We start from the raw sequence: 26929 nt of genomic DNA on the forward strand, positions 1-26929 counted from the left end.
GGTTCTTTGAGATAAGGAGCCGAAAATTTACTTTCAAAGTACCTGGCTGTTGTTGTGGAGTCTCAGTGAAGTCCAAAGAGCACTGACTGATGCTAAAAAGCATACTGGCAGGGCTGTTGGTACATTTTAAGGTTTTAGCATCAAGTTTCTTACTGCATTTGTGAGTTTGTCAGAACAGCTACCTAATAATTTATCTGCTATTTCCTCCTGTTTCCTATAAAAATGATGAAACACAGTATGTCAGAAAGCAGTCATGAGAGATTTTGATGAGAAAGAGACAAGCTGGGGGATGGCACTGCTGTTCTCTTTAGTACAAGATGTTAATTTTTGAGGTTATTTAGAGATTGATGTGGGGTGCCCGCATATAACATCAAGTACCACTACAATTTTTTATCAAGAGTGGTGATTCTATCAATAAATTTGCATTTATGGCCTGTCATGTTCATATGTTCTTTGCAAGAAGCAGCTCATCATCCAGAGTGCTTTAAGACAGTGTACTTGTTTTCGAATCTCTGCTTCTCCCTTAAAGACAGCAAAAGTGAATCAACTGTACTATGGATGTCATTAGACTGTGAGAGAAACATGAAAATGGCTTTGCAATGAGTAGTTTTTGGTATGCTGTTGACTTAAGTGTGGGTATGTTATTGTAAGGTTTAGGGAGGTTTTGTTTAACAAAACAGAATGCACTCAGTTCTTTCTGCAAATCTTCTTAATTATATGGTTATTGCTCCTCTGTCACAGTCCACTGAAACTTAATGAATCCACTGCATAAAAAAAGGGAATGGTATTTTCTGAGGTATCATAAGCCACAGAGGTTCCTGGCAAGGTGAAAAGAAGTACTAGCAAAATCCCTTTTTCCAATTTGTAGGAGTTTGTTCTTTTTGGGGGGTGTGTGGGGGTTAGGCACTTTGTTTGTTTGTTTTGGTTTGGGGTTTTTGTTTGTTTGTATTTTTCCTTGGGTTTTTTTTGTTTGGTTGGTTTTTTGTTTGTTTGTTGGGTTTTTTTTGTAACTTTTTACTGTACAAGAGAAACTTGATGTATCTGTGTCCAGATGCATGCATACACACACATGCGCTATATGCACTTAGTAGTTACAGGTATATCCCATGAAGTTAATGGAATTAAGGCTTTTCTCTTGCTAAAAGGGATTTTCTGTCGTTATACCACCAAGCTGCTGGATGCTTGGTTGCATTTAGCTTGGATCAATATTTTATCAGTATACTAAAAAGTGGTCAATAGAGTTAGGGAATACGATTTATTTAATTTTTAGAAAGTTGATCTTGCAGTATATTCACAAATTAATTTTTTATGTTGTGTAAACTGCTACAATTTTGAAGTAATCAGAATTATTGCAGACAGTCTGCCTTCTTAATTTGTTTAAAAAAAAATTCTCTCAGCAAAGACTAGAAATGGTTTCCTTTATTTTTAAAACATTTTGAATTTCTGTATCTCTTATTTTCTGATACTATGACGTGGCTTTTTACTGATATATGGCCTTCTGACCCAAGATTTATTGTTATTGTCTGATGTATTTGAATAGTTTAATTACTAATTCAAACCTCCTAATTAAGTGAGTGTATTAAGACAGATTTCATTCTTTTCTATTGTGAATCTCTTTATCAAGTGATACCTACAAGATTGCAAAAATCTAACCCAGGTGGCAATACTTAGATTGCATGAAAGTATCTCAGCAAAAGGCTTGCGTTTGTTGGTCAGAAGCTAACTACATACTCAGAAATGTGTGCTGTGTACACTGAGACTTGTTTGGATTCCATTTGCTTCTTTTCCCCCCAGATTAAAGTTGCAGTATCAGCAGACAGAGATTGCATTCGTGCCTACCAACCCCAGATTTCATCTACAAATTACAACACCTTAACACTCAATGTGAAAACTGCTGAACCAGATAACCTCCTTTTCTACTTGGGTAGCAATGGAAAGGTAAGTTTCTGGTGTACGTTTACTGAAAATGATGGCAGTCAAAAATTTTAGATAGGTTTTTTCTTACTTGGTTTCAAACTAAGTAACCAAGTGAGGCCCCTTGCAGACAGATGTGTTCACTAGGGATGTAAGTATTTTTGTGCCTTAGATGATTCCAGAGATTCTCAAAGGTAGAGAATAAAAGCACCAGATTCCTTAGCCATTGCCTCTTGGCTCTGTGGTGAAACTGCCCCTTCCTTTTCCTGTGCTGTGCGTTAACCACATCAGTGTAACACTCTCTGTGATCCTTTCATATGGCATTCTGGAGTGTATCAGATGATTTGCTTGGTAACACAGCTAAACTTCTTGAAGCTGGCCCTCATGAGCACAGTGCATCCACCCACTTGAAAGGGAGCATGATGGGTTACTGTCACACTGCTCTCCTCTTCATTCCTTCTGTAATCCCAATAAATGCACAGCTGTTAGCTCCTTGTGGCATGCTGTCATGTGATAGTACTTTTTGACTGACTGGTAAGTCATCTCACATATACTCAGAAGTGTATATTTCTATACATCTATGTATCTGTGCATCTCATGTTTATATATATATAATGAAAATATTCACCTACTTGCATATAACTTGAGGGAGTTTTGTTTCATTAGAAGTGAGTGAAAAGCCTGATTTTGCTAAAAGTCAGCTCCTGTAACATGGGATGTAGGGACATGAATCTGGGAAGACTTTCTCCGTGTTGCTGGTGAAAATACACATTTGATGCCATGAATTAGAATAGGCTCTGCTGTTTCTCAGACAGACTTCCTGGCAGTGGAGATGCGACGTGGTAAGGTAGCTCTTCTTTGGGATTTGGGCTCTGGCTCAACAAGAGTGGAATACCCTGATTTTCAAATCAACAACAACAAATGGCACAGAATACATGCCACCAGGTAATTAAAACAAGGATGTCATAAGTGTTGTACACAAACCATCCACTGAGTTTTTCAGTGATGAGATTTTTCGTGTCCTTAAAAAAAGAAGCCAATAGTATTTGTTGATTAAGCCTGATGATTTCTAAGACTATTTATTAGTGTTTGTATTTGGCAGGTTTGGAAAAACAGGTACACTCAGCATAGAGGAAGTGAACTCGGATCAGAAGCCTTCACCTAAATCTGGAACGTCTCCGGGGACAGCGAGCGTATTGGATGTTAACAAGTCCACCCTAATGTTTGTTGGAGGACTTGGAGGGCAAATCAAGGTTAAATTCTGAGATCAGCCTTCTGTTAATTGTTTTGAACATGTTTGAGAAATACTTCTGTGTTAGAAATAATTCATGATTTCGTTACTTCATCAAGAAATGCCAGGTACTCTGAGAATAAAGCGGAGATGCTGTAAGGGTTTTCTAGTATCCTGAAGTTAATTTTCCCTGGAAATTTTTGCATAAAGTTTTAACCAGGACAGGCTGTCTCTGCATGCACCAGGTATAGACATTATAAAATGAATTTGGGTTTTGTTTGCTTCTTCCATGGCTTCTTTTAGTTTGCAATTGTTATTCATGCCATGAGATGTGTAAGTAGGTCAAGGACATAGTTATTTTACTTTTTTTATGTATTAATCTATTATTATTTGAATGATAATTGTTCATAGTTATGCTAAAACATGTTGTTCTCTTATTATGATTTATATCTAACAAAGTTAAAGCTCAAGGAAAACAACCAAGCAAAAATTGTGCTGCATAATTTTCAGAGTACTTAACATTAATTATATTCATGAAGTATTTCTTGTCTTATAGAAATCACCTGCTGTTAAGGTGACCCATTTTAAAGGGTGCTTAGGAGAGGCATCCCTGAATGGCAAATCTGTTGGGCTCTGGAACTACATAGAAAGAGAGGGCAAGTGCAATGGCTGTTTTGGAAGGTATTTTGTCTCACTCTCTTTTTTTTTTTTTTTACAGGTTTAGAATAATTCACATTTGTAATACTAAATTTTTGTGTTAGCTAAAAATAACAAGCTCAGACGTTGCAGTGTTTCACTGATCATTACCTTACAGTTCTGAGCACATTAATCTGAATGTGCCAGTGGTGTCAAATAACTTCATTGTATGGAATTCTAATTTTTTAATCACTTTCTCAGAGGAGTTTTATTGTTACCCTCTATTTTGTGCATTGGAAGTAGGGACTACCAGTAAACCAAAATGCTTTGGAATCTTTGCTTTGCAGTAGTTTTCCCTAGGACAAATTTATTCTTTCCTAGGGTAAGAAGCAGTGTAAAAAAGAAACCATAGCAAAAGTGTTGCAACTGAGCTTGGTAACTTTTGCAGACTGCACTGTTTTTATGTTTAAGGAATTGAAAAGAAATATGCTTGTCCATGTTCCCTTTGCAGAATATTTCATGTAGAAACAGCAGAGGGTGCTGCTTGATTGTATGAAATATTTTTTACAAGTCTTGTACTGCAGGGAAAGGGGCTAATAGAACATGTATTGTAAGTGCAATTATGTAGAGCATTTCGATAAATGGATGACATGTTTTAATTTAGAGGGTGTATGCTGTAACAATTATTTTTTCCGTTAGGAAATCATTTAGTTTGGCTTTTATTTTCTTATATAAGGGAAGAACACTTATCTTGTGTGCATCCCTTCCCATGGCTAAATCATGTGTTGTGAAGTTCTAAAATGAAAGCAGCCTTTGGCTGGAATCCTTCAGTTATTCATTGCATCAAGATTCAAGTATTTTCCCACACTTTCTAAGTTACTGCCTGGGGGCTGCACTGACTGAGCAGTACCTGAGGGGGGCTGATCAGAAAGTTGGAGAGAGACCTTTTACAGGGGCATGGAGTGACAGGACAAAGGGGAATGGATTCAAACTGAAAGAGAGTTGGTTTAGATTAGATATTAGGAGGAAACTCTTTACTGTGAGGGTGGTGAGACACTGGCACATACTCCCCAGAGAAGTTGTGGATGCCCCATTCCTGGAGGTGTTGAAGGCCAGGTTGGATGGAGCTCTGAGCAACCTAGTCTAGTGGAAGGTGTCCCTGCCCATGGCAGGAGGCTTAGAACTAAATGCCCTTTAGGGTCCCTCCCAACCCAAACCATTCTGTGATTCTATGATGTAACTTTTCTTACATTGTATATAAAAATTACTGGGAAAACACAAGTGTTCAGTTAACATTTTTATATTGTTTTTCTACTTCTGTAGCCCACAGGATGAGGACACTTCATTCCATTTTGATGGCAGTGGATACTCAGTTGTGCAGAAGGCACTCCGCTCAACAGTGACTCAAATAATAATATTTTTCAGCACCTTTTCGCCAAATGGGCTTCTTCTGTATCTTGCTTCAAATGGCACTGTAAGAAAATGGATCAGATTCCTAAACTGTCGTAAACTGTGTTTAGATCATTTGGTGGTTTCTTGCTTGCTTTATTTTTCAGCTTACTTATATTAGGCCATATTACTGCTTTTGTGTAGTTCTTCACCTATGATTGGCATCATAAGCCAAAGGAGTAAAGACAAGAACTCTAGAGACAACTGATTAGAGCAAATACTCACCTAAACTAAGGGCAAAATTAAACAATGAAAAGAATTCTTCACAATTTATTTTCATTTTAGAATAAAATTTAATTATTTTAGACTAAAATTAATGATTACTTAACTAAAGGATAGAAAAGGAAACAGTAAGGCTGACAAACTAGTTGTTTCAGTTGAAGGAACATTTTCAGAATGTAAAATTGTTTTGGAACTGAGCTTGCAGAAGGACAACATAATAATGAAAAACCATATTGAATTAAATCTGTAAGATGAGAATTCAGTAAACTGAAACAAATTAAACTCCTGCAAAAGCAACATAACGCAGACCCATCACCAGACCTTCATTGTCATGTCATACAGTTTACTGCATACTTAGATGATGGTTTTCTGCTCCTGATGGAAGGAAAAGCTTTGTTTGGATACAGATTCTTTCAGAGTCACTGCATTATTCATTTGTTTTATGTACTCACTGCCTGAATACACTGCACAATAATATCTGATTTAAGCTTTACAGTTCAGAGGGGGTACCTTTAATGCAATTCAGAAAGTCTTTTTTACTGTGTGAGGAAGGCCTTTGCTTCTTGCAGAAAGAACATCATAGTGTTTGATCATTATGCTAAGTGTCAAATCAAATTACTTTCAACTTCATCCAAAACCAGGGAAATGTGACTTGGTTATTTAACCCTTCTTCTGCTGAGTAATCAAACTTTACAATGCATTTAAGTAAGAATAATAAGAAAAGAAACCAAAAATACATCCTTGTGAGATACTTGTAACTTAATTTTCCTAAATATAGTGAAGATGAGCATCTTGGGCCTAACAAATAGTCCAGGTACAAGAGTTACAAAATCTTTTCCACACATAGCCCAAACCTGCCAGGGATGCGTTCTGTAGGAAGATTTTATTTCCAGGAATGTAATCTGTTGTTTGTTTTGGGTCTTTTTTTTCTTCCTCTCAGAGAGATTTCTTGGCCCTTGAGCTTGTTGATGGCAAAGTGAGGCTGACTGTTGATCTTGGTTCAGGACCTCTTGCTCTTACAACTGACAATCATTACAACAATGGAACATGGTATAAAATCTCCTTCAATCGGAATAAGAAGCAAGGTAGGCTACAGATTGAAAAATCCAGGTGTCAGCCCATTTACAAATACAAATATCTAAGATAGCTGCAGGGAACATCACTGCAACCAAATCTGATCACTTCCAATGGAGTCTGTTTAGCAGCCCCACCTATGGTACTTTGCTTTTAGAAGGACTAAAGTGTAAATCTTGGGCTTGGTTTAGCACATCTCATAAAGAGCAGGTAGTGTAGAAACTGCTGGATGAAAACATACCAACAGGCTTTAAAGACTGCAAGGTTTTTGTCCAAGTCTCTAGCTGAGGGATCACATTTTCTCTTCTGCATTTTAATATTACAACTGTTTTGTGGGGGCCTGTCTTTCGGCAAGAATGCATACATGCTAATAGTTATAACATATTCTCATATGTATCTATTTTCCTGTAGACCACTCCAGATTTGGTTTTGGCAGAGAGGAATGAATGAGATTAACAGAATAGCTGGAAGTACAATAAATTTCTCATTCTAAAAATAAGAAGATTGTCCACACATGTCTGAGTCAATGACTACATTTTCTTTTATTACGGACAAGATTGCCAAAAGGGCAGAATGGGTCCTTCTCCAGATCTTTACTCTCTTTTCTTTGCAGGAATTTTGGCAGTCATGGATGCATATAACCTTTATTATAAAGAAACGAAGCAAGGAGAATCTCCTGGAGTTGCCTCAGACCTGAACCGCTCTGATAAGGACCCAATCTTCATTGGTGGGCTGCCAAGATCGAGGCCTCTGAGGTAAAGTGTCTGACTTTTGCACCTTTGCTAAGACTCTTGTAAGGTGAGGGGAAAACCTTTACACACTCTATCTCCACTAAAATGAGAGAAAATCAGTGAATTCTGAAGTCTAGTTTATGACCATGTATACCACAGAATTATCTGACCTTAGACTTCAAACTCTGATATTTTGCTTTCCACTGTCTGACACTGCAGTTCAGATCAGAAATATTTTTTTCCCCCCTTCAAGGGTGATTTCCACCACAGCAGCTGCCACAGCAGCTCTTTGGGGCAAGCATTCACCACTGCTGTCTGCAATGATGCTCCTTTGATCTCTACCTGTGAGAGCCTTGCGTTTTCCAGATGGCATTTATGGGCAAAACTATCCTTAAGGATAAAAGTTCTACTTTAGAATTCCTGTAATCCAATAACTTGGAACAGAGGAGAAACAACTGTGAACAGATAACAGAAAACATTGCAAATACATATTTTATAGCGTGTCTCTAGTTTATGGGTTTTTTTTGCATTGCACATCCATACTGAACTTGCAAAGTCACATTTCTTCCGCTGGCTTCACAGTGAAAAGGTAAATATGGCAAGAGAAAATCTAATTAAACTTTCTGCACACTCTTGACAATAAGGTAAATTCTAGTACATTATTGGTCTCTGCACAGTTATTACAGAGTGCAGACTTGTTAATCTTAGCTGGCATACCAGCCTGCAAGGGATTATGGCAGGACAGCCTTAGATTTCTCAGCCTTAAACTGGGAACCAAATTAGGCATCCTCCAGACTTGAAAAATGAAAAATAAATACTGCGTAGTAGACAGCTACAGTTACCCTTTCACACAATCTATTTTATTTCAGCTGAAGATTCACCTAAAAGTTTTGGGAAAAGACCTGACCTGTCAACACAGCATTACACACTTGTGTGTTTTCATTTGGGCAACACATTTTCTTGACTATTTTTAAGACCAGATTTAGTATGTGAGAGTAAAACTTAAACCACGTCTCTTTTCACTTACACCAGACAGACTGCATTCTTTAAAACAGATCTCTCTTTCTTTTCTTATTGAAGAGAAATTAATTTTTTCTCCCAAGAGATTTCAAATACTACTCCTTGGAAAGAAAGCCTTGTTTTATGTTTCAGGAAAGGTCTTAATAGTAGAATGTATGTGGGATGCATCAAGAATCTGGAAATATCTCGTTCCACCTTTGACTTGCATAGAAATTCATATGGAGTAAGAAAAGGCTGTGTATTGGAGGTAGGAAACTTTAAAGTTTTGTGACCTGATCTTTCTTTTTATGAACTAGTGAATAGTGGTGTTTACAGTGAGTTGAAATGGATTTATCTCTAAAAATTCTAAGGTAATCTAATCCATATTTGCTTTTTTTTCTTACTGTACACTATGTAGGGTTAAATACAGTAATTATTTCTGTTCTTCATAAAATAGCCTATTCACAGTGTCAGCATCATGAATAATGGATATATTGAGTTGGTACCTAAGTCCTTAAGCCCAGAGTCAGAATTGATGGCAACTTTTGCTACAAAGAACAGCAGTGGCATCATCCTTGCTGGACTCAGCAGGGGACTGGAAAAGCGACGACGAAGACAAGCACACTTGGCAAGTACTGAAAAAAAAGATTTCTGGGGGGTTGTTTTTGCCATTTTTATTTTGTAAAATCAAGTCAGGTTGCTATTGTGTATCCGGTAGACAGTTGGAACTTCTAGAATCCAAAGACAAAATGTTACTGTTTCCTGCTCTTAAGAGAGGAGTGTTAGTGAGTGTGTGTGTGTGTGTAAAAAAAACCCTGCACTTCAACTGGAGTTATTTTGACCAGAGAAATGTCCAGCTTTTGTGTTTGCTGTTACAAGGCTTTGCACTCTAAGAGGTACCAATACAATTCCTACTAGTCTTTGAGTTTCATTTAAAAGTTTACAACAAGGTTGGAGGTAAATTTTTCCCATGTGTGCTCTTTTTAAACACTAAATGAGTGTCTGAGAATTGAGCTATAGTTAAAAATTAATCCTCTAATTAAATCTACAGCCCTTCTTTTCCATCATGCTGATTGATGGTCATCTTGCAGTGCATGTTAATGCTGGAGATAGAGCAAGTACTAGGAAAGTAGTTCTTCAGTCTGCTAATGGAACATACAGTGATGGACAAGAACACTCTGTCATCCTAATTCGGAATAAGAGGTACATGTGACTGCAAAGAGTACTACCTGTTTAATTATTGTATGTTGTTTTCAGTTCACTGCACTCTCTGAGGAATTGCCTCTGCTAGCTTATTAGGTGGGATAATCAGGGCTGTGTTTTTCTGCTGTCAATGCAGATTTTCTGATTTACATGGTAATTGTATAGAGCATACAGCCACTGATAGAGGTGTAGCTAAAAGCGCTCAAAATCTCTAGACAGTTTGGGGCACTTGAGTACAAGCATACTAAGTAGTATTAGCAAAAAGATACACAGCTATCAAAATAATTTAGAAAGATATTTCACAACACTTTGCATGTTAAAAATCATCTAAAGAGGAACTTCCAGTTTTAAAACATTGAAAGGATTATCAAAGTGATGGAATCTTTATTTATTAGAAGAGGACATTTTGAGGCTGATAGGAATGCTTTTCATCTGAAAATGACTCTCTAAGACCTTGTTGAATGTTTTCCCTACTTTATCTTTTTCAGGATCATAACTGTACAGGTGGATGAAAGTAAACCTGCAGAACTGAGGCTTGGTTCAGCAGCAGAAATGAGCCCCATTAATATTTCCAACTTCTATGCTGGTGGCATTCCAGCAGGAGAGGGCATCTTAGGGCTAAAAATGGCTGGCTCCTTTCATGGCTGTATCAGCAACCTTATTTTTAACAAGGAGTAAGTCAGAGGGGTAACTGCCTTGTTTGGGAAAACCGTGTGTAGTAATCGTTACATGTAGTTTGTGATCTCTTGCATGACACTTCCATTTGCCTGATTTTTAACATAAGATATGCATGATACTCGTGATCTGGATATTATAACAGCCAGAAAATTGATATTGCCAGCTATATTTCTAAATAGCATTAAAAATGTCTTTAATGTTTATAGAGATGCTGCACAAAACACAGCTTTCTCTACTATAATTTCATCTGTAGTAACAGACAGAATGGCCTTCCAAAAATATTGTAGATTCATATTGTTCTGTGGACAGATTATTTGCCACTTCTCAATCTGTTTGTCACAGATGCCTCTTCTTTCCTTTTCTGCTGTTACTACTGAAAGACCTTGAAAAATACTCTCCTCCTGCTTGGGAGATAAGTAGAAATGCACCTCCTAAAATGTATTTTCTAAAAAAAAATACAGGCTTTTATATTTCACCACATCCATGAAGTACGAACACGTGGATATGGACAGCTGCTTCCTGTCAGAGAAGCATAAACCAGCTGTACAGCCATCAGGCACTGCAATTCAACCTGAACTTCAGGCTTTACCAGTTCCCCTGAGACCTCTCACAGATACAAAAAAAGTATGTATTGCAGCAAGGTTTTATTGCTGCCTCTTTTGTCCTTTCTTTGTGGAGAATTATCAAATTAGGGACTGTGTGTATTTGCTTCCTCTGTGGTATGGAATGGATCAATAGATGTATATTTGAAATTATTATTTCCTACAGAAAAACAGATACTAACCTTTGTAGCAGACTGTTGGCCATTTGCAATGGAAATGTAGTTAGGTTTATCACTGTTCAGGCAGCAGCAACAGAAAAAAAGAAAAGAAAAAGTGGAATGATAATCTCCCAACAGAAGGACTTGACAGTAACTATTATCTTTAGTGTATTCCTGCCAAAGGGACTGTGCTGAGATTTGCATTAGCTGTGCAGCTCTGCATTCACATTTTCCTGGTCACACACATGCAGCCTCTGCTCTGTGTCAAAGAGGAGGCACAAACCACTCGAGAGACACACGGTGTCTGAATGCAGCTTGCACGGCACCTGTTTCCTCTCACGCAGTGCCTGTTACCAAGAGAGAAGGCAGCATTACTTCCCTCCTCCTGCAGCTGCATATCTTTATAATGAAGGGTTTCCAAAGCATCCTGAAACCATTTTCCTGTGGCAACAGAAAGAAAGATTTTATACATTTGATTTTATAAAAAAGCAAGGTTTCATACATACAACTGTGACTATAAAAAGAAATAAGTTGTCCTTTTTAGAACTAAAGTATAGCTTTGACTCATACTCTGTTACTCAGCTTTCCATACTCCAAATCGTAACAAAAATGTGTGTCCTCACAAAATGGGAAAATATTCCTACCAAAGCTATAAGATTTTCATACTGAAATTGTACTTCCAGCATTAGTTATCAAAAGAGCTATCGATTAAGAAAAATAGTGAATATATCTCAATCTACAAACGTTTCTCAGTAGAAAAGGCTGGTGCTGTCGACAAGACATAGCTTAATCATTAGAACTTGTTCTTTTTGAGCCTGAATATAGGTTGGAATGCTTGTGAGTTTAGTTAATTGATGTTTTGCTGTATACTTCGTGGTTATCTTGCGGCTCAGTTTTGCTTTCTGCAAAGCTCTGTGCAGGCACACTGTCATTCAACAGTTGCTGGGCAGCACCTGATACTGTTCTTGTTGGTAAAGTCATTTCATTAACAGGTAGTTTGTGCAAAAGATGAACTGCCTGATCATGTCCAAGGTGCTCATCAGTTTGGACTTGCCAAAGGCAGCCACTTGACCCTGCTCTTCGATCAGTCTGCTGTCAGGAAGAAGTGAGTATATCCTGAATTACACATGCACACACTGTTATTTTGTATTGAGCTACAAGAAGGGCAGTGATGGTTTTCATGATTGATCACTGCATTGCCAGATTTGAACATGGCCCTCACTTCAGGTTTCTGTGGGCTCCTCATGGAAGAAAGTATCATATCCCAGGTTAGTGATCACAAGTTCAGTAACTCATTATCAGAGTTCGGCAATTTTTTTCTCTCAGATTTAAGAGTCTCACTGTACCTTCTGTAAGTACTTTGATTTCTTTTTACCACATACTGAGCTCACATCTGGTCCCTATTCCTTTGTCTGATGCAGATAACATCTCACCCTCTCCTCTCTATTTTCTGCAAGTGCATCTTCCATATTTGAAGGTGTACTTGAAGGAGACAAGACTACTGAGAAAAATCATTTTGTTGAGACTTAATGTGTGATAGCCTCTCTGCCTCTTTTACTTGTTTGAGAGGCTCCCAACAAGGTTGCCAGCACACAGCCTGCAAGTCACTTGTAATTGCTTCTTGCAACTCAGAAAGTCTCCGCAGGCATAGAGAAAAGAGTGGTTTTTCCTTTTAGCCATTCTCTTTTACAGCTACTGAGCAAAGGACATTGCAGAGGATTGATGCCATGTAGTCTGAACCTGTTGTCTTCATAATAAATGGCTCATTCATCTCCTCTACCTTTTAAGCCTCCCTCTGTTCTCATTGTGGCCATTATTTCCTAGCAAGCCTGGCTAATAGTAATGGATGCCATAAAGTTATCCAGGAATGGGGTCCTTTCTTGGGGCAACAGGCAAGCCTGCAGTCACAAACAGCTGAACTTGTCCCTCTTAAAGTTCATCTCGCTCTTTGACAAGCACCTTTTCTATTTCTGACAGGTACAGCACTGATTTCCATTATTAAATACATTATAAGTCACGCTTTCTTAGAATCAACCCAAATTCTACTTTTCTGGCCTTTGTAATAATAAATCTCCTTTCATTATAATAAACTGGTTCAGGCTGTTCTCTGTGTCCAGAAAAGCTTTTCATCACTGCAGAAGAAATACCTTTCAGTAACACTGAATTTTTATTGTCTAGACTTTCCGTCCAGCTGAATCTCAGAACCTTTGCCTCCAGTGGCCTGATTTACTACATGGCTCACCAAAACCAGGTTGATTATGCAGCCCTACAGCTTTATGGGGGACAGCTCCATTTCTCATTTGATTTAGGCAAAGGAAAAGCGGTAGCTCTTCACCCTGCTGTTGTCAGTGATGGAAAATGGCATACGGTAGGTAGTCGCCAATCTTGTGCTCCATTTTTTTTCCCTGGAGGTACTGGTATGGGTTTTGCCTGCCTTATCTGTATGCTTTCTGTGTTGCAAAAGCAAACTGGTTCTAACCCAATAATGAAGTCATTCAGAAAACTTTTATTTGATAATAATTTCCTTTTAAAATTGTCATTAATTGTACATCAAATCCATCTTCCAACTACTGTAAGTATCTCAAACTATTTAGGAATTAAATAGTTCACCAATTGTGTAGTAATGGTCATCTTTAACAGAGAAGGACCTAAGAGAGAGGTGTAAAAAATCTGACGTTTTCCACAGAGAGCTTTCAATGCATTACGTCACCAAAGACCTGCACTTCAGTGTGTGACAGGGTGACAGAGATTTGTGGGTGCAGTTTTTCTTTTCTCCCACTTATTACCTGACCATGTCACAGCAGCTAGTGACAACAGGGAAGCACTGTCTTTCCTTTCCTTGGTTGAGGCAAGATGAGAAAGGGGAACATTTTAAATGAATGGAGCCAGGGGCAGGACTTGAGTAGAGTTTTGAGAAGAAACTATGTCTACAGCTTGGAGATGTCACGTAGCATTCACGGCCTTCTGCACAAAGATTGCATCAGTTTCTATTGGCCTGGTTCCTCTGAGCAGCCCAGCTGCTACTGGCTCTGGCTTTCTTTGTGAGAAGTGACTGGGATGTTCAGAGGAGTTTTAGAAGTAACTAAGTAACTGAGGGACAACACTTTTCCTAAAGGCAGGTGAGGATGACAATATTCATCCTGCTATGCTTCCCCTCCCTTATCCATATGTGAAACCTTAACTCTGTGGGACAAGGTGATTGATGACACAAAGCTGCCAGCTTTCCTAGGTGCCTTGGGAATCAGCAGAGTTCTTTTGTTTTTTTATAAATAATCAGCAGAAGAAAAAACAGCAAAAACTAACATGAAGAAAGCAAATGTGAACGTCTGTCAAATATCACAGTCAAGCTCTGCTGCCTACCCTGAAAGGAAGAATGCTCCAGGACTTACAGCTGCATGTTTAAAATTACATTTACTCACATAAAACTCACACTGACACTATCCACATTTTAAGAGATGAGCACATTCTGTACAAGAGCTGACCTATGACTACCCTGGACATAAAAGCAGGAGCTTCAGCCTTCTTCAGAGGTTCAGGCTGAGTCACACCACTTCCCAGCTGAGGGTGATCATTGCAGTCCCTCTGCAATCAATGTAAACTAATACACATTGCTACTGAAAGAAGCACTACTTCTTTCATTGTCTGCCCTCTGCTCATACCATCCTGTTTTACTCCTTTATCCCCTTACCAGCCCAGTGTTCGTGAAACTTCATGTTGAACCTCGTCATGATTCTGAGTGGGGCTAAAAGTAAATAGAGGTGGATAAATGGCTAGCTGAGTTCCCTCAGCCACATGTGAGTAATTGTTTTAGGGCAAGAAGAGCATAGGGACATGAGCGAACAAGATGGGCAGAACTGGGCAGCTTTTTGGTTATAGCAAATATAGCACTGCCCATCATAAAATGACAGCATAAGAATGTGCACTTCAGAGAGCTGAGATGGCTCAGCTGTTGGGCAGCACAATAATTGCAGGAGACCAGCACAGAACACCCTTCTCCAAATTCGGTGATGTACTCATATCCTAAGGCAATAAACTGGTGATTTAAAGAAATGATAAAACACTGAAAGCCTTAGGCAGGACGATATGAAATCACTGTGAGCCCTTGGGAAGGCAAGGAAGCTGTTTAACTGCTTAGTTGCATTCAGAAATGGTGTCAGCCTCAGGAAGAATTTCAAGAGGGTGCCTGAGAACAGAATACTATAGCAGTTCAACCACTAAACAATTGTCTTGCTTATTTCTGTGGCAAATGATGACTAGGTAACCAATTTAGCTTACTCATTTATGTTCACATGCTTTCCTTTTTTCCAGGTAAAGACAGAATATGTTAAAAGAAAAGGCACAATCATTGTGGATGGACAGGAATTGGTAGCAGTCAATGCTCTGGGAGATGGTAGCACCTTGGATGTGGAAGGAAAGCTCTATGTGGGAGGACTCCCCTTAGACTACGTGCCAAAGAATCTTGGGAATGTAAGAAGGTTTGGGGTGGGGGGATGTCTCTGGCATTTTGCAAGACTAAAATGAGCTTAGTGCAGCAAATCCAGGGAAAGAAGCAACAAGGAAAGTAATGACCCTTTACCAGATAAATCTTTCTAGCTTTCTATGGCTTAATGACTCTAGCAACAGCTTGTATCCTTGTGTGTTAGTAATAGCCCTTAACAGAACTTTTTTTCATTCTGTTTCTCTGTTAAAAATGGATAAAGAATATAAATTCCTGTCTTTCACAGTATAAGGTAAAAACATGACCTACAATCTCAGATATGTAGTACTTACATATGTGTATACTTACATATTAATTTTGGTATACGAGTCCTATTGCATTCAAACAGAAATTAGGTGCCTTAAATATCTCTGAAAGACTGGGTTTCCCTGTCTTTAGATTAAAGCATATTTTAATACAGGCTTTTAGAGGGCAAGTTTTTGTCACCTTCCTCCTTGTGCAGCCCATTATATCAACAAGGATTCCAGTGATGATGATAATGTTTCTCATGGAATTGTAGAATATCCTGAGTTGGAAGGGATCCTCAAGGATCATCGAAGTCCAACTCCTGGCCCTGCACAGGACACCCCAAGAATCACACCATGTGCCTGAGAGCACTGTCCAAATGCTTCTTGAAGTCTGTCAGGCTGGTGCACTTCCCTGGGGAACCTGTTCCAGTGTCCAATCACCCTCTGGAGTGATTCAGATGAATCTTTTTGATGAAGAGCACTTGCAAAATGTCATACAAAACCTTGATTTACTCATTAATTTGCTGAAGCATGTTTGGAATGCTTTTACTGTTGGGCGTATCCCTGCTCACAGTCAGGCAAATACAGTTCTTTCTGTATATTACAGACTGTGTATACTCTGCTGCTAAACTATTTGCTTTTGACTCTTAAGACATTATGTACCTTACAGAATTATATGTAATAATATAAATTTAATTGTGTAAATATTTTAGATTCTGCTGTGTTTTGTTCAGATAATATTTCATCTACAATAACATCAGGTCATCATCACTAAGAGAGCATTGCAGCGGTCTATACTAAACATTATCTCTTGTATTTCCATGTGTTCAGGTTACTCACAGTATTCCTGCCTGCATTGGTAGCATGACAATTAATAGCAAACAAGTGGACAAGGAGAGTCCTGTCTCCATCTTTGCTGTGAATAAGTGCTATGAAACAGTGCAGGATGGTACTTTCTTTGATGGAAGTGGCTTTGCTGCCCTTGGTAAGTGTCGTTAGATGAACACAGTACGTTACTGAATTAACGTTAATGGAAACACACTCCTTTTGGGCTTTACCAGAACTGTGTGTAATTAACAGACTCCTCACACAGTGAGGGCATGCCCTACATATGGATATCTAACTGAGTCCCTTTACTCCATCCATCCAAAAGTGGTCATTTCTGCAAAGGGCTATCTTGCACAAATAAAAGAGCTAATGATTTTAGCACTGGGAAAGAAACGAACCACATCTTTCTTCAGCTAAGAATATGCATGTTCATGATGCTAAGGTCTGTTGAAGAATATGAAAACAAAATACTTGAAGTAACATGAAGGATGACATTTGTGTTCTGTACTGTTTCTTACAAATGAGATAGAATGGATTAAATCTGAATTAATGAAGAAAAACTTATTTGGGAATTTATCTTTTCCAGTACAAAATAGGAATTATGACTTTGGAAAACCTGTTTTCCAGAGGTTCTGCAAAGTCATATTCCAGCAGCATAATTAACAAGATTTTTAGACCTTTTATATTTTACTTTGTACTGTGGGTTCCACGTCTTCTGCTAGAGACTTTTAACTTCTTTTCAGTCAGAGAAGGCTACAAAGTGAGGTCTGACGTGAACATCACCCTGGAGTTCCGTACGACAGCGGTGCACGGGGTTCTTCTCGGGGTCAGCAGTGCCAAGGTTGATGCCATTGGACTGGAGATTGTACATGGCAAGGTAGGCTGCCCTGTGCAGGCACGCTCATTTCACAAGGCTTGTTTGAAACTGGGAGGCTAAAACTCTTGGAGTGCATGAAATATACACCAGTGAAGTGTGATGGAGGCAACTTCCCACAGAATGAATATGGGACAGACTTTCAGTCTCAAGGTTTCTCATTGCCGTCATATGATAGAGTGCGATTAGCAGAAGTAACTGGAACTCTTAGGGTTTTTAATTAGTGTAATTTATGTTAGTGTGCAGCTCCTCTGACCTCCTGTACTACATACCTTGTATGTTAGACCAAATATATATCTTTTTTATGGCTTAATACTTTTTCTGCCATAAAGCTATCCTTGTCCTTGAAAAAAATATTACTTATACAATGCACACTGTTTTGTAGCCTCTTCTTCAATATTCATGAGCAATTAACTCATTCTCTACTTCTACTGGCCATTATGTTCCATAAACCTTTTAACAATCAATACACATACTTCTCCAGTCACCTCTTGCATAAAAAATATACACTTGATTGCTCTTAAGTGTTTGTTTTTGCAGAAATAGCTCATTTTTTATTCAAAGCTTCCTAGCTAGAGACAGTGTTAAATATCAGTGTTTCTGTGGGACATGCTTTTCCAGTTAATACTTACATATTAATCCTCACCACAGAGTTGAGGAAATGTCAGCTGCTTTGAAAAATAAATGCATGAAAAAAATCAATACATTTATTGGCAATGACAAGTGCTTTCACTCCATTCTACTTTCTATTCAGTTAGACACAGTAAATCTTCTTTCAGATTTCTGAAGTCTCAGGTTCTGTGAAAACGTCTTGATTTGTATTTGTAAGAAACATTGAAATCCCTAGTGAAGCCTATCAATGGACCATTGCACAGGTAGATCTAAGTCTTTTAGATTTTAAAAACCACTTTCACAGGGATCTACTCTATCCATCAAAGTAAACATCAACCTTGCATATTGCCAAACATTTAAAACAGAAACCTCTGCACCAGCGTGATTGTGCTTTTATCTAGGCAGATTAGTTCATGTATTCTTACTTAGATCTTCACTGGCATCTGGCTGTTTGTACAGGTTTTATTCCACGTCAACAATGGAGCTGGCAGAATAACAGCTACATATGTACCAAGAGGCACAAATAGCTTGTGTGATGGGAAATGGCACAAGCTTCAAGCAAACAAAAGCAAACATCACATTTCACTGGTAATTGATGGGAATTTGGTTCACACTGATAATCCCTACATCCAGTCAACATCTGCAGATACGAACAATCCCATTTATGTTGGAGGTTATCCTGGTATGTACAATAATATTTCCCTTCCCTTATGTCCTTCCTGCGCTCACTCTCACAAGAGTGATGCTTAATACATGCTTGCTTTTGGTTTGCCATGGGAATTGTGACTGCAATTCCCAAGAAATGGGAATCAGCTGTTGCTTCATATTCTGTTAAAAAATAGTTTCTATTTTAACTTCAAAAACACCCGTGCAGAGTGGCTTTCTCCTCTGTTTTCCCCTCTCATCTTCCATTGTCCCCTGGGAAGAACTATTTCTGCAAACTCTGCCAAGTTATTGCTGTGCAGGGCTCATGCTTGAATGGAGCACTGACTGACCATGTTGGGATGTCACAGTTCATCCAAACATGAATGGAACTTGATGCTCCTCAGGTATTGGTTTTATCTCTCATTTCAGAGGGGGAAGAAGTTTAATAACCTGGATCTTTGTATTTTTTTCAGTTTGGTGGAAATAGATTTTTACATATTTCGTGTTTGTTTTTCAGCTGATGTGAAGCAAAACTGTCTCACAAGCAAGAGCTCATTCCATGGCTGTTTGAGGAACCTTGTTTTGACTAAGGGCCAACATACAGAATTGTTTGACTTTAGCAGAGCTTTTGACCTGCGTGGAGTGTTTCCTCATTCCTGCCCTGGGGCTGAGCACTGAACTGTAGCAAAGCCTGTCTGGACTGAGAGAGGGCTTTTTTTTGTTGTTGTTGATCTGTTATTTTGCATTCTAATTTCATAATGAAAAAAAGAACTGGTAAGAACCTGCATCTCTTCGATTTTTCTGGTTGTTTTCCAACTCAGGTCACTTATTTTTTTTAATCAGAAGTTCTATTGCCTGCATTTTAACTAAATGGTTTTAAACAACAAATACCTCTACAACAATTTTAATGGCATTTATTGGGTATTTTTCTTTTGGGAATTTTTATTAATCAGTGTTTACGGTATGTTTTCTTTTGATTACTTGACAGTATTTCATTTTATTGTGTGTTGACTGTTTTATAAGAACATAATAATTTTGGACCACATAATAAAACTACAATAAACTGCATTATTTCATGTAGTTCAGTTGTCAATGTATTTTAGTTAGAAGAAAAAGAGCCTGAAGGTAAGAAGTTACAAGTATGCACACTTGAGGGAGGTTGGAACTACATAAACTTTAAGGCTTCTTCCAATCCAGGCCATTATATGACTCTGATTCTATGAAATATAAGTGGACACAGTCCAGCAGAGGGAGCAGGAGACTGACTAAATTTTTTGAACACATAATTTTGAAAGTCTCAGATTCAGAGTTTAATGAATAGAAATTTCTTGGTTACACTTCATAGGGTAGCTCCAGTTCCTTTTCCTTCTGGCTTAATATCCAGTGCTTCTGACTCTCATTACAGATGCATTGGCTAGAAGGATTATGTTCCTGTTTATGCTTTCATGGAATCTATGGCACAGAGATGCCTATGAAGGCATAATATGTTGCTGAAGGAACAATTTGGGTCTTATTTGGGAAAAACTATCTATTTTGGCAGTGAAAACGAATGCATCATTCTTTGTAAAATAGTATTTCTTACAGGACACAGGGAGGCACTTTTGAGGCCAGTCTGCAGTTTTATCTTTTTCTTTCTTACCGTGCCTGCCTCTGTTTCTAAAATGAGTCTTCCAGTAGTTCTCTTAAGCCAGGTTTGGGGGAAGTGTGCTCAATCTGAATCAAGTAAGGACATCCATTCATCAGCTGGCCAGATCATTGAGCAGTGACAAATGTGTCCCATACTTTAAAGACAGTTCTTTGCAAGTCAATTCCACCTCCTCTTTGTTTTCTCTTTGAACTAGCGGTATTTTTGTTTGCTCCTTCCAATTTTATTTGACTTTTACTATGCATTTGTACAATTTGTTCTAAAGTTAGTTTCTCCTCTATATATTTTGTACTACTTCAAAAAGTACTGGCTGAAATGAAACTCCAAAGCAGTTTGCTATTGCTTTCAATGAAGCAGGATTCCAAGCAGTGTGTTTTGTACATTGCATCGAGGTAGTCCAAGAGAAGAGCTCCCAGAGCAAAGAGCTCCTCCACTTCAGCAAGGGTGGCAGAACATGGTCCTCTGTATAGCTGTTCAAGGGCCGTAACAGCACAGTTGCTTTTGAAACAGATACACCACTGCTCTTTGTAATCTCTGCCCCCTGTTTCTATCCAAAATATGTTTAGATCTGAAGAGCTGGCTTTGTTACATTGTTTTTATTTTTGACACAGATACAATACAATGGACACACTCTGCTGTACAAATACACTTACATGTTGGCATACTTCAACAAAACACGTAACATAATGAGGATTGTAAGGGAAACGTACATACAAACACTTTGCTTTGATTAGTGGCATTGTATTATTTTCCAGAGAAGACACACACTAATAGAAACCCATTGAAAAATAAAAATGAAACACCGTGTGTTTGTATTCATTGTCTATTAACCCCAACATCTGATCTCACAGGGTTCACATTACAAGCATAATTTAGAAAACATAGTTTGGACTAAGTTTCATCCATATCCCTAAATATGTATTTTACTAGGGTTTTTTTTGTAATTTCAAATCTTGCCTCATACAAAAAGAAATACTTTGTCAGTGTTAATGTCAGTGTTAATGTGAAATTGATAATAGTAAGTAAGTAGTAAACGTCTAAGCCAAAATATTTTTCCTGGAAAATGCAGAGTGAGGTAGTTAATATTATACATGGACACAGACACATTTGCACACACACACACTTTCTAATGACGTTAGCTGCGTTTACAGGTTAAAGCATTCCAGTCTGTTTTGCAACACCTGCTTTTTACAATACTCTTTGTGTTGATATGCAAAATGCTGTCCTTGTAGAACCATAGAGTATATAAATGCTTGAGGCATCTTTGGAATTTCAGTAAATTTCTCCCTGCTTGCTACCAATTTCTTACTAATAGCTTTCCACACATGTTACTTGTTGTTAGGTGACAATCCTCTTGTAACTTAGTTTTGACTTCAACTTCTGTTAGGAGGAATGAAATTCCTCATGCCTCCACCAGCATCTTGAAATACAAGACCTGAAGTTGAGACCTCATATCTCAAAATACTATTGAGCTTGTTCCATTTGTCTGCTGCATATTAAATCAAGTTAGTGTACCAAAACAACACAAAACAACTTAATGTGGAACAGTATTAACCACAGTACACATGGGTCATTAGGGGCATTTGTATCAAAAGAGAATTATAACATTCTGTTTCAGACACAGGAGGTATTTGGCCATGCTGTAATAGTCTGGGCACTCTATGTAGAATCTGGTTCATCTGCTAATATAGTTAGCTAATAGAGTTGTAGGCAGTTTTAGCAAAGAGCTCACAGGGTGGGTTTTATTACATCATATTTGACTTTCTTAAGTTGCGAAGTGGTAAAAGTCTTCCAAACCCGCTTGTATTCTATATGGAACACAGGGAGATCTATTTCAGAAATAACATTGATGAGGTCGAGAACATGATGAGCAAGTTGCAGTGTGAACACAGTGTGTCCTTCTCCTTGCACAGCCATTGAGAACACAGAGTGAAGAGAGTGGGCAAGATGGAGGAGGTCAATGTATTTCTCTGGAAGTACTGTTGGAAGTTAGCTCATTTGCTATGACATTTCAAATTATTTTCTTAATGTTTAGGCTTTCTGTATAGTCACAGAACTCCTTTTAGTTGGCTACGGATACAATGATGCTTAGTATTTATATGATTCTCTTTGTATTCAAAGCACTTTCCACATAAAAAGCCTTTGCTGAGTTTGTTCTTCCCAGATGGATGTTTATAACTCCTGATCTGCTCTGGGAATTGTTTGGCTGCATCTGAGAGTAGAATTTAACTCAACTAATTCTCATGTTTCCTTTATATGGAAAGTACTAGTCCTGCTTTACAGCTGACAGACAAGGGCAGCATAAGCAGAAAGAGCTGTCCATTGCCACAGAGGGAACTGAAGGGTATCGGGAGCAAAGCACATGACAAAACGTTTATGCTTAGTCCTATAAACAAGTCACAGATCAACTATATCTTGTATACTTAAAATAAATAGTTGTCAAAATAAGGAGTGTATTTTATAATACAACTGTCCTGTTTTTCTCCTGGCTGCAACTATGTTTCCTTTAGTGTTAAGAAGAAAAAGGAGAAACAAAACCAAAAAAACCTGAAAAAAACCCAAACCAACCAAACCAACCAGAAAGTTAAAAAATGTCACTGTTTTAAAGAAAATGAAGGGATAATGTTGCTAAATTTTTATCATTTTTTATCAAGAAGGTAAGAAAGAAGACAGGATCTGCCCTCTGTAGACATTATTGTTGCTGGTAAAGTTACTGATTTAATGTTGATTTCTTTCACTGACCACTAACAATGAAAGTTAACTACTGGAGAACATGGTTAACTTGACACATTTTAGAGCTCTGCTTCTGTTTCAGATCCTCATTGCACAGCTTCAGCAGAGCATCACAGGTTACAGGCTTTCTCTGCAGGACAGCAGAATTTATGTTCGCCTGGATGACTTGGTTGAGAGTGCTTTTATATCGTTATATGATAAACAGAGCTTCTGCCTCATCTCTGTGTCCAGATCAGGTACAGAAATCATTGCTGGGGATGGTTTCATAGTCCAACATCATCTAATGATGGGGACATTGCAGTGCAGTTGAAGGCATTGGTTCCACTTACTGCATATGACACAGATGAAAAAATACTTGGCTCTTTTCCAGAGATTTGTGATTTCCCTCTCAACAAACCTCTAGTTCACCATAGCCCAAAGTGAGATGACCAAGTGAAGAACATTGCTTGCTCTTGTGACTAGCTCCAAACCAGACATCCTATCTGACATTCCCAATGCAGGTGCAGCCCACTATTCTCTTGTCAGCCTGTGTGTTTCTTAGACTGCATGTGAGCTGCAATTTGCTATGTATTTGTAAAACCCTCAGCACAACTGGGCCGGTTTTAAAGACCTAATGTGTAAATTATTAAATCCCTTTTCTCATTGGAAACCCTTTTTCTTCTCCATGCTGTATTATACAAGACCTGAACAAAGATCTCTCTTGTCGATGCAGCTGAAGAGTATAAAAACTGCTTACATATTAAAAGCTAAAATAAACAAAATAAAAAGAATTAGGTTACAAATTAGAAACTATAATGTTTAACGAAAAAGATGATGACTGTAAGTGGCACCATTAACACATCTCATAGTCTGGCACTACACAGATTTAATTCTGAGTGTATCAAGTAAAAGGCAGAGCTAGGGGCATATGGCCTTTCTCACCCAGCCTTTGTCTCCTGAAACTTGTGTGACAGGGGAAGGAAAAAGAGCGTGGTTCGTGGCATTACAATTGCACACAGCTAAGGGATCCAGGCAGCCTATTTTGGAAGACGGTAGTGGGATACACAGTGGTACATACATTGAGCAGTACAGCTGTGTACAGTTCCTCCTCCTGCCTCCCTCCCCCAGAATCAGGTACTCATGAGGAGTGACTGAGAGACAGGTATTGCAGTAACACACACTGTATGTGTTTACTCTCAGCAGAAAGCTTTGGTTTTTTCACAGCTGTCTTGGCACTGCTGCATGTTGAGCTCCTGCCTTCCATGCCTGACAGACGCCTTCTTTTCTCCAATGTCTCTGTCGTGCTTCTATGTTATGCTGTGGTCAGTAGTGTTTCATTCATCTGATGCCACTGCATTATTTCCAAAAATCTGTGTTCTGACACCAGGTCAGGAAGCGAACAACTCATGCGACAGGTTGTTTTCTGTGCACCGTACCTTGGTCTGCCCTCCTCACCTCCTGGGCCAACTGGCACAAGTGTAATCCATATGAAAACATAACAAATGTGGTATTTCTCTGATGGTTCAGAAGCTGGAATACCAAAAGTACTGTGTGCTGACCATCAGTTGGACAGTACAGTAGGAAGGAATGATGTCCTGTAGCTACCATTTTGTTTCGTCTCTGCAAGAGCTGCTTAAAATGACAGGCATCACTCTTGTCCGTTTGGCTTTAGTCCAGTATACTGCTGCCTTCTGCTTCAGCTGGCTTTTGGTTTTATCACCCATTCTGCCTGAGGATTTGCACGGTAGACATCTAACATGAATGCATCTGGATCCAAACAGTGCTGACCTGAAAAGGAAATTGTCAGCCATGAATCACAGCAAGTTCTGAGTACATAGGGACAGAGCTGTGTTAAAATGTCCTTGAACGTTTCTCTGACATGCACACAGCAAGCCTAGTTTGGTGCGTCCATCCAGCTAACATCTTGCCTGGATACACAGAGTGCCTTTGATAAATTTGCCAGTGATTTTACTCTTTGAGAGTCATGAATTCACTTTCACTTCCAGGCAGGATGTTCTGCATTACACTGAGTTATGGACAAGACCTTTAGTCAAATGGTGAATACGGTTTCTTTAGAAGCATCAACAACACTGTTTAAATGCTACAGTATGGGGGGTTTTATTTCTTTGGGTTTACTGAGCTGAAATTAGAAGTCCCTGACTTCTCCTCTATACTATTTATAAATGCTGAAAAAGTAGCTCTGTAAACAATGTGTTCCCATCCAGCAGGATCTTGTAAAGAAATTCATGGACGGCATCAATGTTTTTGGCAATTGCCAATTTGTTGGTTAAAAAAAAAAAAATCCTCTGAACTCTGCTGTTTCATTAGCTGGTGATTGGGAAGTTGTGGCTGCCTTTGCCAGAACGAGCCATTTCGTGCCTCTTAGTTGAGTAATAAGGCAATAAATTCTAGAGTTAAGTTGATTTGTTGGACTATATTGCGTTTACATGGGGTAATGAAGTAATTTAGCTGGAGAGGTTACTTTGCTGTGACACAGGATTATGGTAAAATTTTTGTACAGTTACTTATAAGGTCACTGGGGTCCTAATGATTGTGAAAGCAATATAAATGAATTAATGGATAATCAGTGGACTAAGGTACCCCGAAGGATCTAGGACTATAAAAATAATTTTAAATGAAGATGCAAATTAAATGTCCCAATTTTTTGAAAGCCCATGGTGGGAATATTTGGGATTGTTTCACAAGGCCTTTAGGATCTTTCTTCTGTTTTAGCATCAATTGGTCATCCTGTTTAGACAGGCAAAACAAACCACTAATCCAATTTAGCTTTTTGTATCATCAGTAATAAAGACTGATTCCCAATTGCTGCTGAAGTAAGTCTGTGATGTTTTGTAATAACTTTACAGAAACTCTTTAGAGCTGAATCTAAAAGAAATAAGAAATAATCTAATCAGGTAATTCACAACTGACTCCAACAGAGCATCCAGAATTTTGGTATGAACAGGGAAAGGAGAGAGCCAGGACTGTGCAATATCAAATTAAAATCTGGTTTTTGACGTTTAGGCCAGAAACTTGTGGGGCAAGCCATTGTTGTTTTTACGAGAAGTGTCACTGCATGAAACAGAAGAAGACAAAAGCCTTATTGCAAGGAATTTGCAGTCTAAATAAAGCACACAGGTTAGTGTGAGTATAGAACACCCACACATGCAGGGGCTGAATTCTCTGTTCTGTGGGTTTTTATTTGAGGGCGGTTAACACTAAGGTACAGTAAGAAAGAAGAGGTCTTGGAAAAAGGCTTGACAGCAATGTGGAATGTGCTTGCAACAGGAAGACTGAGGATATCTTAACCATGGAAAAATGCTCAGTTATGAGAGTGAGAGAGGTAAGCAAAAGGTCAGATGCATTTGGCAAGACTGTGAGAAGTGCTGCTGAGATCCAGCCGCTGGGTTCATTCTCTCCTGTGGGGTGCCCCTCCAGTTACACTGAAGTTGGAATAAATAATGACATTGATTTTAACAGCTTTTGGGTCAGGCTCCTTTCCTCCAAATGGACTGGAGGGTAGGAGAGACCCAGCTGTGTCAAAGTAGTGCTGCCCTGAGGTGCTTTAGGAGGTTAAGGACAGTCAGAATTAATTTTCAAAATTGAGACCTACCTATATTTCCTCCAATTTCATGTAAACTTTGGATCTGGCCTCTCATGCTCTGTGATGATCCATGGCTAGGATGGAAAAAAAACTTTCAGTTTGTCTTTCTGTTATAACCACTGCCTTATCACCCACCATCTATGGTAAGCTTAAGTTTGATATTTTTTCCCCTGTGAACTGCCTTATCAAAAGCAACAACTACCAAATGGACCACTGCAGAATAATGAGTCTGCTACAGAGATAGATTACTGCATCACAGTCAACTAAACCTATATTATTTATTCAAAGAACAGAGTTACGTGGTAACATGGGAAGACTTCGCAGAAAAGACTTTCAGATACAATTTACCATTTCCCATAACTGTTAATAATTATTACCTTACAGAAA

At 38.5% G+C, this 26929-nt stretch overlaps 2 protein-coding genes across 8 annotated transcripts in view; one reads left to right on the forward strand and one right to left on the reverse strand.

Moving 5' to 3' along the window:
- The window catches only part of LAMA1 (laminin subunit alpha 1), a 100874-nt gene extending 81213 nt beyond the window's left edge, over positions 1-19661 (forward strand). Inside the window, exons 45-63 of the mRNA XM_032122279.1 lie at positions 1795-1938; positions 2726-2859; positions 3017-3167; positions 3702-3826; positions 5105-5255; positions 6393-6537; positions 7140-7281; positions 8410-8524; positions 8714-8884; positions 9308-9459; positions 9948-10133; positions 10599-10761; positions 11890-12002; positions 13076-13265; positions 15206-15364; positions 16454-16607; positions 17194-17327; positions 18396-18618; positions 19099-19661. Coding sequence (XP_031978170.1) covers positions 1795-1938; positions 2726-2859; positions 3017-3167; positions 3702-3826; positions 5105-5255; positions 6393-6537; positions 7140-7281; positions 8410-8524; positions 8714-8884; positions 9308-9459; positions 9948-10133; positions 10599-10761; positions 11890-12002; positions 13076-13265; positions 15206-15364; positions 16454-16607; positions 17194-17327; positions 18396-18618; positions 19099-19259 — 2913 coding nt within the window. The 3' untranslated portion in view covers positions 19260-19661. The remainder of the gene's footprint in view (positions 1-1794; positions 1939-2725; positions 2860-3016; positions 3168-3701; positions 3827-5104; positions 5256-6392; positions 6538-7139; positions 7282-8409; positions 8525-8713; positions 8885-9307; positions 9460-9947; positions 10134-10598; positions 10762-11889; positions 12003-13075; positions 13266-15205; positions 15365-16453; positions 16608-17193; positions 17328-18395; positions 18619-19098) is intronic.
- Positions 19662-20803: 1142 nt separating this feature from the next.
- The window catches only part of ARHGAP28 (Rho GTPase activating protein 28), a 77221-nt gene continuing 71095 nt past the window's right edge, over positions 20804-26929 (reverse strand). For 6 of the 7 annotated variants that reach the window (XM_032122342.1, XM_032122297.1, XM_032122288.1 and 3 more), the window contains one exon: positions 20804-24726. In XM_032122342.1, the coding sequence (XP_031978233.1) occupies positions 24540-24726 (187 nt within the window). In that variant the 3' untranslated portion in view covers positions 20804-24539. Of the gene's footprint in view, positions 24727-26551; positions 26617-26929 lie in introns of all 7 variants that reach the window. The other variant, XM_032122307.1, reaches the window with a different exon arrangement.

This window comes from Corvus moneduloides, chromosome 1 (genome assembly GCF_009650955.1).
Source record: "Corvus moneduloides isolate bCorMon1 chromosome 1, bCorMon1.pri, whole genome shotgun sequence".
NCBI lineage: Eukaryota > Metazoa > Chordata > Aves > Passeriformes > Corvidae > Corvus > Corvus moneduloides.